This window comes from Oryx dammah, unplaced genomic scaffold (assembly GCF_014754425.2).
Source record: "Oryx dammah isolate SB20612 unplaced genomic scaffold, SCBI_Odam_1.1 HiC_scaffold_28, whole genome shotgun sequence".
NCBI classification, from domain to species: domain Eukaryota; kingdom Metazoa; phylum Chordata; class Mammalia; order Artiodactyla; family Bovidae; genus Oryx; species Oryx dammah.
This window is the reverse complement of record NW_024070212.1, coordinates 24696988-24709840: the sequence shown is the minus strand read 5'-3', so window position 1 is coordinate 24709840 and position 12853 is coordinate 24696988. Positions and strand designations below refer to the sequence as shown.

At 44.7% G+C, this 12853-nt stretch overlaps 1 protein-coding gene across 1 annotated transcript; it reads right to left on the bottom strand.

The window, feature by feature from the left end:
- Positions 1-5169: 5169 nt before the first annotated feature.
- Positions 5170-6829, bottom strand: LOC120856011 (keratin, type II cytoskeletal 8-like). Its single transcript, XM_040230942.1, has one exon. It carries the CDS (start codon positions 6703-6705, stop codon positions 5314-5316), a length of 1392 nt encoding a protein of 463 aa, XP_040086876.1. The 5' UTR covers positions 6706-6829; the 3' UTR covers positions 5170-5313.
- Between the last annotated feature and the right edge of the window lie 6024 nt (positions 6830-12853).

Sequence of the window (12853 nt, the reverse complement as noted above, 5' to 3'; positions counted from 1 at the left end):
TGCAATAAAGCCTCCAAGTATCAAAGGAGAGAGAGGGGAGGTGCCATGGCACGGGATTTCCTGCATCGGAGCTCTTGGTCTACCCCCTCTTAGCCTGCTGGCTGTCTTCCCTCTGATCATGCTCAGCAACACCTATCCACCTTCCAAGACTTCAAAAGTCTCCCCCATGTTGCCTTCCTCAATCCTTCCCCTCACTCCCCTCCTCTTTTCTCTTCATGAGCACTACTTTGTTATAATACACTGCTTTGTACCATGGATGTTTGTGCCTATGTTTCATTTCTCTCTCCTGGGCAGGGTCACACTGTAACCATTGGGGCCCATCGCAGAGTGCCTGCACATGGTCCTGCCCACGGGAGGCAACCGGATGACTGTGGGTGTGAAGATTCACTGACCTGGTTCCCAATTCCTCCCTCTTTTGCATGTCATGAACCCTCACCCATTTCTGGTGTTCTTGGAGCTCAAAAAGTTCATCTGTCAACCACTTTATTGACTGCTGTGGCGGGCCACCTAGATCTCTCTGGAAATGAAGGAATTATTTCCCCAGGTCCCAGGAGTGCTGCAGGCAGTAAGCACTCGGTTGTTAGCCCATAATACCCTGCAGAGCTAAAGAGAGCCCTTCCTCCAAGGTCATGGCCACTTTCTCGAGCAAGCCCCATGAATGCCTGGATCATAAAAACCCAGGTGTTTGGTACAACGCTGAAGGGCCATCCCAGCTTCAGAGCTTCCTATGGGATTAACCAAGTCCTTTATTAAGACCGTATCATCACCCAACTTCTCCCTGTGCCCAATTCTTTTTCCTTCCCTTCCCTTTGATAGAGCCCTCCCTAAGGGAAGTCAAGCACACTAACCCAGTCTCAAGAGTCTGCTTCCAGGGAACAAGTGCCTGCCCAGCACCAGACATGTTTCACTGGGGGTTAGAGTGGTGAACAAGCAAGCTCCTGCTCCCTGGAACATTCCTTCTACTGGGAGGAGATAGAAAATAAACAAATACACATATGGTAAGTTCAAGTGGACAGAAAAAGGAAATTGGGAAGTGACTCAGGAAGTGGAGGAGGAATGCTATTCTTAATAATTAGGTGAGAAGGCTTCACTGATGAGTAACAACCTGAATAAAATAAGGAAGAGTGATGGGGAGGTATTTTGGGAAAGAGTATTGTAGGCAGCTGGAATAGCTACTTCAAAGATATTAGGCCAAAGGACTAGCGAGCATGATGGTAGCGGATGAGGATTCAGAGAGTCAGATCATGGAGGGCTTTGTAATCCATCACAAGGATTTTGAATTTTATCTGGCATGAGAATGGGAAACCATTGAAGATTTTGGTTAGTCACATAGAATTTATGTGAGCTGACCTTAAAGCATCACTCCGGACGCAGTGAAAAGAATAGATTGGCTAGGGGTGGAGGAGGAGGTGGGGATGGATGGGGAAGGGAGGTTGTTGATGCAAAAAAAGAAGCAGAAAGACCAGTTAGAAGACTATTGCATCAGTCTAGGAGAGAGTCGATGGTGGTTTGGGCAGTTGTGGTAATGGAGATGGGACCAGGGTGTTAACTGGGTCGGGAGTGGGGGGTGGGGGAAGATCATAGAGGATGACTTACATTATTGTAGACATTCTAGTTTCTTTATCAGGTAATATGTTCACAGGTATTTATTATAGTATATTAAGCAATAAATAAATAAATGGAAAAGAAGGCCAAGCACTGACAAAAAACAAACAAAAAAATGAATATGGCATCAACAAAAGATTATAATTCATTTGTTTCTATACATCTGAAATTTAAAGGAAGAAACAGAGGGAGATGCTTATTCAAAATCCAAGAGGAGATGTTGGATAAGTCCTAAATTCAGAGCCTGGATATAAATTTGAGAATCATCAGCATCTAGATTAGGAAGTAAAGTATGGGAATAAATGTGATGGAGAAAATGTCTGAGGGCAGAAATGGGAACATTACAACATTAAGAAGTTGGAGAGCTGAGTAGAAACCAGCAAATGTGACTGAGAAAGAGAGGTCAGTGAGGAAAAAAGGAGAGGTTATCTCCTGGGTCAAATGATTGCTTGAAGGGTCAAGTAAATGAGGTCTAGGAATTGGACTTGTCAAAATGGAGGTCGTCGATGATCTCAAAGTTTTTAGTAGGGTCCTAGAGATGAAAGCACAATTGGAGTGAGATAAGAGAGACTAAGAGGCTCAAAAGTGAAAACAGCAATTATATAAATAATGCTCTTGTGGAATTTTCTATAAAAGGTGTGCAGAAGAATGAGATGGTAGCTGGAGGGCTGCATAGTCAAGAGAGGGATAGTTTAAGATGAGGGTTATTATTCATTCTTCAGTGAATATTTATTGAGCCCCTACTAATTGTCAGGCACAATATTATACCTTGGGAAAAACCCCTTAGCAGACGCTCTGAGTGCCCAAGGCCACCTAAAGGCAGCTCTGCTTGACAGTTCTATGTAGGCTGCCAGCACCCAAGCACACACCAGAACACCTCTTTACTTTCTGCATCAGGGTTTTCTCCTAAATCAATCTGTATCCTGATGGGAATTATCCAGTTGAGAGGAAAAACTGATGATGCAGGAAAGAGAAGAGTTGACTGCAGGAACAAACTCTTGAGTAGGCAGAAGAGAGTGGGATGCAGTGTACAGTTGGGAGAGTCAGACTTAGATAGGAGCTGGGACAAACTGTCCTTTGTGATAAGTGGGAAGGGAAAAATATGGATAAGTTTGCAAGGGGGTGGTTGACTTAGGTGTGGGAGTATGTGCATGTTCTTCTCAGATTAATTGCATTTTCTCAGTGAAGTAAGTAGCAAGGCCAATAGCTGAGTATTGAGGTCTGAGGATTTGGGGGTTTGAGGTTTGAGGAAAGAAGAAAAAGTATAAAACACTTGTCCATAACATTGTCCTACACATGCTCTGTGCCAGGCAGTATTCAAGGCTCTTGGGATATGCCAGTAAACTGAACAGAGATTCCTGCCCATGCAGATTTCACATTCTAATGAATTTACTAAAGAAGTGTATTCAGTTTGCCAGGCAGCACTTAGGACCCACTTGAGATTAAGACTCAAGTCTATACATGAAACTGGTCACATGATTTAGCAGTGATCAGTTGCTTGAGGGCATTTTTGAATGTTCATTATAGAGGAAGAAAAACTCTTCCTCTATCCTCTTAGATTCAGTACCTGAAGCCAGCAAATTGAACGACAAAAGACAGAGTAACAGGGAAAAGTTTTCTTTTGCATGTACATGAGGGCTTCACAGAATAAAAGGGAAAACCCAAAGAAGAATTTAGACCCAGGTGCCTACATAGCACCTTGCTGTTGCTGCTGCTAAGTCGCTTCAGTCGTGTCCTACTCTGTGCGACCCCAGAGACGGCGGCCTACCAGGCTCCCCCGTCCCTGGGATTCTCCAGGCAAGAGTACTGGAGTGGGGTGCCATTGCCTTCTCACATAGCAGCTTAACAAAGGGTAATAATTTGTGGACTCTTGAGACCCCTTGGACTGCAAAGAGATCAAGCCAGTCAATCCTAAAGGAAATCAGTCCTGAATATTCTTTGGAAGGAGTGATGCTGAAACTCCAGTGCTTTGGCCACCTGATGTGTGGAATCAACTCACTGGAAAGACCCTGATGCTGGGAAAGATTGAAGGCAGAAGGGGATGACAGAGGATGAGATGGTTGGATCATTGACTCAATGGACATGAGTTTGAACAAGCTCTGGGAGATTGTGACAGGCAGAGAAGCCTGGCGTGCTGCAGTCCATGGGGTCGCAACGAGTCAGACATGACTGAGCAACTGAACAATAGTAAATTGTGGAGAAGTGACTAGACAAAGGAAAGGGGGTGTTTGGGCTTTTAGTGAACTATGGGAAGGTGACTAGTAAAAATATGGTAGTAAAGGTTATTGAGTCAGGCTTGTTATGCAGACACAGTCAGTGCTGTCTCCAGCGATAAGAGTCATCTCTGGTGATTAAAAATTTTCTCCTCTTTCTGGTACTGGAGAGGGAGAACTCTTTATAAATGTAAATTTGTTACCCTTCCAAGGGGAAGTTTATGCCCTGTTTTCAGGCAAAAATGGGAGGTCAGAGTTTCTCCTGTATATGTTATTTCTTAATTGCCTTCAGCTCAAAATAACCTGTAAGCCAAAGTGGTATGTTTGGGGGTGGCTTATTATGATCCCCTTCATCAGCTAAGGAAGTTCTGATTTCCAACAGAGCAGTGCTGGAAAATATGAAGCAGAAATTTAAAAATTAAACATAAAATCTCACACTTTTTAGTATCTGTCTAAAACTATAGAAAAGCCAACTTTATTTACAAATCCACCTCCTCCTCCCACACTTCTTTATATCCCCATTGCCACTGCTCTAGTTTAAGCTCTCAGTTCTCTGCTGGACTATTTTAATAGCCTATTAACTTATTTCTCTTTTCCATTATTTTCTCTCTTTATGCCAGCCTATAAAACCTCATTAGATTACTTTTCCATAAATATAACTGTCAATGTGTCTGTCACTCTCCCTCTCAGAAGCCTTAAGGAGCCATTTATGTCTTCTCATTCCCTACCGGATACAGTCTAAACTTATTTTTATTTTCCACGCTCTTTTCAATCTGAGTTCCAAACTCTCCTTGCCACTTGAATATCCCCATATTCCCTTACCTGAATATACCGCTCCATTTAGACTATTAATAATTTATTAAAAAGCCCTTAACCATCACATGCTCCTGACGCATGTCATGCTTGTCACTTGAAATATACAACCTTGTAACGTACTTCTCCACACTCTCAAGTAGCATTTCTCCCTGCCCCCTAACACTGACCACCCCCCAGCCCTATCTAATACTACCAACTGTTTATATTACCCCTTTAGCTCTTACATGTCTGAAATTGATGTTTATCATTTATATGTCTGTTTCTCACCTCCTCAGTTAGATTATAAGCTCCTTGTGAGTGGAAGCCATGCCTTATGCTGCTCTGTCTGATCCTCAGTGATTTTGGACTTGGAAAGTCAACACTTTTTCAGCATTTGATTTTGTACGCTGACTCGGAGACAAAAAGCAGTCCATCAGGGAGCCTTCATGCGGCACATCTGATTGGTAGTTCCAATTACAGGAAGCTCACATGAAAAGCCACCTCCCATTTGTTTTCACTGCATTAGGAAATGCTTTGTGTTATTTTTTTATTTTTATTTTTTTAGCGGGTTGGCAGAGCCAACTGAAGCTTTATTCTGAAAAAAAGATAATCGAATTGGATTTATTCTGAAAAACATGCTTACATTGGCTTTTGGGTGGGGTCATGGGCAAAAGGGGCAACCCCAGGCAGTCGACTCTCCCTAGGTGTGGGTGGAGGACAGGGGTGAAACCTCAGGTCTCCCATACAGATGCTCCCCTACACAGCTCCATCTGCAGGAGCCAGTGAGCGGGGGAAGGCTGGGAGGGACCAGGACATCAGAGGACTCAGACACCAGCTTCCCATCGTGGGTCTCAATCTTCTTCACAACCACAGCCTTGGAGCTGGTGCAGCTGAAGGAGCCGGGGCCCCCGCCAGAGGCCAGGCTCAGGCTGTAGTTGAAGCCAGGGGTCCCGTAGGACGAAGTCAGTCCACCTGTGTAGCCACTGGTGGTCTTGGTGTGGATACTCATGTTCTGCATCCCAGACTCCAGCCGGCTCTCCTCGCCCTCCAGCAGCTTCCTGTAGGTGGCAATTTCCATGTCCAGGGCCAGCTTGACATTCATGAGCTCCTGGTACTCAGGCAGCTGCCGCGCCATGTTCTGCTTGGCGTTCCTCAGAGCGGCCTCCAGCTCAGCCAGCTTGGCCTGAGCGTCCTTGACAGCCATCTCACCACGCTGCTCAGCGTCAGCGATGGCAGCCTCCAGGGAAGCCCTCTGGCCTTTGAGACCCTCGATCTCAGCCTGGAGACGGCTGATGTTCCGGTTCATCTCAGAAATCTCCGTCTTCGTGCGACGAAGGTCATCCCCGTGCTTCCCAGCCAGTGTCTGTAGCTCCTCGTACTTGATTTGGTACATGGTCTCGGCCTCAGCCCGGCTGCGGTTGGCGATCTCCTCATACTGGGCCTTGACCTCAGCGATGATGCCGTCTAGGTCCAGGTTGCGGTTGTTGTCCACGGACAGGACCACGGACGTGTCAGAAATCTGAGACTGCATCTCACGGATCTCCTCTTCATACAGTTGCCTGTAGAAGTTGATCTCATCAGTCAGCCCTTCCAGGCGGGACTCCAGCTCTACCTTGTTCATGTAAGCTTCATCCACATCCTTCTTGATGATGACAAATTCATTCTCCATGTCTGTGCGCTTTTGGATTTCATCCTCATACTTGGTCTTGAAGTCCTCCACCAGCCCCTGCATGTTGCCAAGCTCCACTTCCAGCTTCAGCTTATCCTGGGCCAGAGTTTCCAGCTGCCAACGGAGGTTGTTGATGTAGCTCTCAAACCTGTTGTCTATGTTGCTCCGGGCAGTCTTCTGCTGCTGCAGGAGGTTCCATTTGGTCTCCAGAACCTTGTTTTGCTGCTCCAGGTGCCGCACCTTGTCGATGAAGGAGGCAAATTTGTTGTTGAGGGTCTTGATCTGCTCCTTCTCCTGGGTGCGGACGGCCTGGATGTTGGGGTCCACCTCCAGCTTGAGGGGGCTCAGCAGGCTCTGGTTCACGGTGACAGCTGTGATGCCCCCCAAACCTGGGGCCCCGCCGTAGCTTCCAGCCATACTCATGCTGGTGCCCAGGCCACCCCGAAAGCTGCTGCCGCTCCCCACTCGGGAAAAGGCCGAGGAGCTGATGCGGGAGCCGGGCCGCTGGTGTAGGAGCGGCTGCTGAAGGACCTGGGGGCAGAGGTTGGGAAATGCTTTGTGTTAATTCAATGTTTTGTCCTATGACCCATTAAGTAAAGCTACTTTGAAAGCAATTTAATTAAACCCTGGGATTTTGCAAGATTGCCAAAAATTCAGTCTCTCTAGGCAGAGCTATGGCTTATCAAAGGCGGCATTTTCAGATATCAGCATAGCGGTAGAGAAGTCCAACAACTCAGGCTTGTTTAAAGATGAAGTTCTGAGAAGTTTCTTCTACCTTGATTGAGGTCACTTGGCTGGTAGGGAGATTTTGCAGGGATTTTGCAGATGTAGGTGAACTGTCAAAAAGCTTCAACATAAACAACACAGTCTCCTCTTCCCCATACATATACATACATACCCCCTCTTTATATGTCTGTATAAACGAAATAGCAACCTGGGTGTGCCAGCACAGCCCCAGCAATTACAGTTAAAAACAGCAATTACCACTGTGTAGCATCTAAAGTTCACCATTCCCCAAATGGAAAGTCACCCTGCTTGAAACTCTTTTCTGCACTGAGAACTGTCATTTTCCCAGCAAAGATTTATTGAGAGCTTGTAAATTTACTAAAGGTAAATGGAGTTGCAGTAAACCATACAGAGAAAAATAAGACTTGGGTTCTTCCCTCAAAGAGTTTATAATCCACTAAACAGAAGACGGGTAATATTAGCACAAGGTAGCTAAACTCACATTCAGGTGCCAGGAGACATGTGTACATCAGAAACAGTGGCAATACACAGAAAAATGGAAAGCTTGAATGGGAGGAGAAAGGACATGTCAAGAAAGATATCAGAAAGGATGTCTTAAAAGATGCTCAATTGATTGACATTTCCTCAATAAGTTAAATATAAAGGGCTTCCCTGGTGGTGTAGTGGTTAGGAGTCTGCCTGCCAATGCAGGGGACAAGAGTTTGATCCCTGGTCAGGGAGGATCCTACATGCCGCTGAGCAACTAAGCCTGAGGCTCAACTACTAAGGCCATGCGAGGCAACTACTGAAGCGCCCCTGTCTAGAGCCAGTGCTCCGCAGCAAGAGAAGCCACAGCAATGAGAAGCTTGTGCAACTGCAATGAAGATTAGCCCCTGCTCGCCACAACTAGAGAAAGCCCACATGCAGCAACAAAGACCTACCGAAACCAAAATAAATAAACAAAATTAAAAAAATATTACCATGTAACTCAACAACCCTCCCAACACACATACTGAAAACAGGCACAAAAACGTCTTATACACAAGTATTGATAAGAGCTCCATTCACAATAACCAAAAGATAGAAAGAAGTCAAATATCCATCAATGGACTAATGGATAAACAAAATATGATCTATCCACACAACTGAATATTATTCATCCACAGAATGAAGTGATGTGCTGATACGTGCTACAACATGGATGAGCCTGGAAAACATTATGCTAAGTGAATGAAGCGAGGCACAAAGGCCACAGACTGCGTGAGTCGGTGTATATGAAAAGTCTAGAATAAGTAAATCCATAGAGACAGAGAGCAGATTAGTGGTTGCCAGGGAAGGGGAGGGGGCAGGCAGAAATGGGAAGAAACTGCTTCATGGATTTCCTTGGGGATGATAAAAGTATTCTGGAAATAGTGTGAATGTACAAACTGTCAATGTACAATACTGAAGGTACAAGATGACGCTGGATTGTACACTTGGACGGTTAAAATGGTAAATTTTGTTATATAGGCGTTTGCTGCGATAATACCAATTGAAATGCACACAGTTGACCCAAGGATGCGGAAAAACCTGCAGGAAGAGGGAACGGCACGCACAGATGCAAGTGGATCTGAAACCGCCTGGTGGTGACTTCAGGAGTTTAGGTGTGACTGGTGCTGGTCACTGTGACACCAGAGGAGCCCCGACACACTTCCAACCCCCACCAGGTGCCCCGACACACTTCGAAATCCCACCAAGGGATTTTTTCCCACTCCTTACGTGAGTTTGGGTGAACTCCGGGAGTTGGTGATGGACAGGGAGGCCTGGCCTGCTGCAGTTCATGGGGTTGCAGAGTTGGACACGACTGAGCGACTGAACTGAACTGAACTTATCTTCTTAGCTATTCTCTAGCATCGAGTCTTTCAATAATTCAGTCAAGAAGTATCTGTTACGAGCTTACCACGGGCCATCATGGTTTGAGGCATTAGCAATGCTGAGATACTAGTGCCTGTGGTTTCCTTTCCCTGAGCTTCCGCCATATGACATAAGCTTCATCTCATGCGTCCAGTTGTTCCTTCCACCAAAACACAAGCAAAAAACTCCAAAAGCTACCGCATAGCTAATGCATTGGCAAGTAATGTCATATTTCCTTTCAGAACACAGGTTTGCCCCTATCTCTCCACTTCTACCATCCATGTCCCAGCTGCCGCAGCGTCTATCTGAAACCATCTCAGGGCCTCCAGCTCATCCCGCATAGCCACACTCTATGGCTAAAGCAGGTGACTCTTCCAAAAAGTAAGTCACATCATGACACTCTCCTACTCAAAGCCTCCAAGGAGGTCCTCCCACACCTTAGAGTTAACTCCCAAATCCAACAGGGTCTTATTCTGTGGCCTGACTACTGCTTTCTCCTCTGCCCTCAGCTCTTACTACTTGCCCCCTTCCTCACTCTGCTCCAGCACCCTGGCCCTGCAGTCATTCCCTGAACACACAGGGTGGTTTCCTCACTCATCATCTTTGCCCATCTGGCTCCCATGCCTGCACCGCTCGTCTCCTTTGGCCACGTCCTCTTCTCAGACCTCGACTCCTGTCGTTTTCTGAAAGCCTCTCCTTATGATTCAGTCCAGAAATGCTGCCCCTCCTCTCCTTCCACCTCCTTTCCGTCTCCCCGCAAACCCCACCATTCTCAAGCCCTTACTCTGCTTTATTTTCTCCGTGGCACTGTTTAAAACCATTTTATTTTTGTGTGTGTCTATTGTATGCATTATTTTACATTAGAAGAGTAAGCTCCCAGAAGGTGACTTCAGTCTCAGGTCTTGGAGAAGCAGAGGGGAGAAGGGAGGAACTCCAGGTCTCAGATTCTCTTCCTCATTTTCCAAAAAGCCAGGTCAGCTCCTTTTTTGGGCTTTGCTTACCCTCTTGGTGACCTCTGTTTCCATAGAGCTGTTTCTCGAAGTGTGGTCAGTCCCCCAGTGCATCCAAATCCTCTGGGATGCTGCTTTAACATGCAGATTCCTAGGACCAAACCTAAATCTCACTGAATCTTTATGTCCACAAGGTAGAGCCTGAAACCTGTGTTGATATTTAAGCTCTCCAGGTAACTCTCTCGCTTGATAAGCTTGAAAACCACTCTTTTGTAATTTTAGCAATTGCCTTTCCTGATTTTCAGATCTGTGTTTCTAAAGGATCCCCAAAGTTTGTTGATTCCGTTTCCTTGCATATGTGCATGCGTGCTAAGTCGCTTCAGTCATGCCCACCAGGCTCCTCTGTCCATGGGATTCTCTAGACAAGAATAGTGGAATGGGTTGTCATGCCCTCTTCCAGGGGATCTTCCTGACCCAGGGATCAAACCTGCATCTCTTACATCTCTGGTATTGGCAGGGGGTTCTTTACCACTAGCGCTACCTGGGAAGCCCTGATTCCTTAGCATCTCTTAAATCTGTGTGCTCTGTACACACCCGTTAGTACTGTTCAAGCATCTTGACTTCATTTGAATCACTACAATCATCATTGGACTCGTATATGTTTGCCTTCTAAACCACTCAGCTAAACCATGCCACTTCCCCTTCCAAAAACCACCAATGGTTTTCTGTTCTCCCCCTGGTGGGCTCTCTGCCCGTCACTTTTTAGATTCTTCTTTAAGAAGGACCAGTTTCTGCACCAGTTTCTCCAGGAAACTTCTCTTGTCTCAGCTGAAATGCTTTTTCCTCCTTTTATGTTGAACTCTGCTATTAATATTTCTTTATGGTACTTACTCATTTTGCCTTGAGTAGAATTATTTATCTGTTTTATTTCCTGTAATTCATGAGTTCTATGAGTGCAGGAAATGTGAATTATTCATCTTCAATCCAGAGGACCGAATGCTCAATAAATGTTTGTAGTATGAATGACTGAACTCCTGTTTGGTTCAAAATACACTTTGTCATTCTGTGTGTTTTGTTTTTGTTTTTTTCTTCCTGTAAGTTAAAAAGAAACCCACAACATAGTAATTCAAAAAATTTGTATCATTCATTTCTGCCATAAGAAAAATACTGACATCTATTTGTCAGTACCTATTTGTCTATGATAATAATCAATTTAGATATTATAATGAAATTCAAAAACAAATTTATCATCATCAAGGAACATAAAACCATTTACTAATTGTAACACAGAGCAAAAAACCCTTGAGTTCTCAATCATAGTCACAAAACAGAATTGTAAATTAAATGCAAAGACAGGCAGTCTGTTGTGAGTATTCAATTTGTAAAGTAATTTAAACATAAGAATGGTGAGAGTCGATATTCAGAACTCCACCCTTCAAGGTAATTTTCCCTTGTTCCCCGGTTTGGAATAAGTGTTCCTTCTAAGAGAAGGCAGATGTACAGCTTGGATGAACTGTAGGTGTCTGAAGACAACCGCCCACATTTGTCCCCATCACTGCAGGTCTCTTCTACTGCTAGGCTGAGGGAGACAGGTCCACAGCATTGCAGCAGAGAACCCAAAATGGACTTTTTTCCTCCCCCAAAATGATGTTATAGATGAGGTTACCTATATAAAAATAAAGTTTTTTAATGTTCTCTCATATTTTAGGTTGGGATCTAGCCTGGTAACCTAACCAGATAACTTTAATGGTTTGGGCAAATACACATTAAATTCTTATCAACAGACCAACTTTTGAAACACCCTCTTTCTGCATTTTTAGCAGTTAGAAAAAATCCTCTCCTTTCCTCATTTAGTCCTGTTGACCTTGCCAAATGTCCTTAGGTCCTTGCCTCTGATGACTTGTCCTGGGGTATGGAAAACAGCACAAATGGACATAACATTTGCTGAACCACACTTTAAGCCCCCTGCAAGAGGCATTACTTAGAAAGTAAGAAAAAAAAAAAGTCAAAGATGAAACTGAACAGACAACGAGACACTGAAGATAATTTTGAAATGTTCTTTCTGAGATTTATTGCTATTATACTCTATTCATTTGTGCAAAGAACAATTTATTTCTCACACAGCTCACCCCAAACCTATGCTGCTGTTCTTGTGTGTCTGCCCGGAAATTATAAACTCACAAGGTTGGAGGAGCTCTTGGAGATCATCTTATCCAATGCCCTCATTTGGCCTGCAAACACAATGATGTTGCTTCCGTTTTATCTTTATCATAAATTCTATAGGCCACAATGTTCTGAATGCTTCCTATGCATTCCAAACATAGCCTATTGGGTTTCATATTGAACCAGCTCTGATTAAAAAACTACAGGGAAAATTAATATATGGTGAGTCTTCGGGTAATACAAGTCAGAAAATAATTCCAGAATCAATTCTGTAAAATGGAATCCTGGAAATACAAGACCACAGACTCAAAATTTTAGATTAAGACTCTGTGAGGGAGGGAAAGTCACTCAGTCATGTCCACCTCTTGGAGACCCCATGGACTGAAGTCCATGGATTTCTCCAGGCCAGAATACTGGAGTGGGAAGCCTTTCCCTTTTCTAGGGGATCTTCCCAACCCAGGGATCAAACCCAAGTTCTCCCGCATTGTAGGCAGATTCTTTACCACCTGAGCCTCCAGGGAAGCCCTGAGACCCTGCAGGCTGGACCAACGGATAGGAGAAGCACCTAACAGCAATCGCCTAACTCCCAGCCTCCTCGGCCCTTTGGAGGTAAGCTGTTTCTATCACCTAACTTTTTGGAAACTAGCTTAGTAATTTAAGCAAGTAGCTAGAGGCCTTTTTTATGAGATCTGTTTTTGCGGTCAGGGATCTCTTTGTCCAAAACCTTCTCTCCCACCCCACCCCCACAATTGGGAATTTCTTACGGCACAGGAAAGCTTGGAGCAGGAACACCTGGTAACACAAGAGAGTTTTCTTCTGGGGTCTCTAGTGATACAGGA

Coding starts and splice junctions, on each gene's coding strand:
- LOC120856011 (XM_040230942.1), bottom strand. CDS start 6,705: ATGAGTATGGCTGGAAGCTACGGCGGGGCCCCAGGTTTGGGGGGCATC.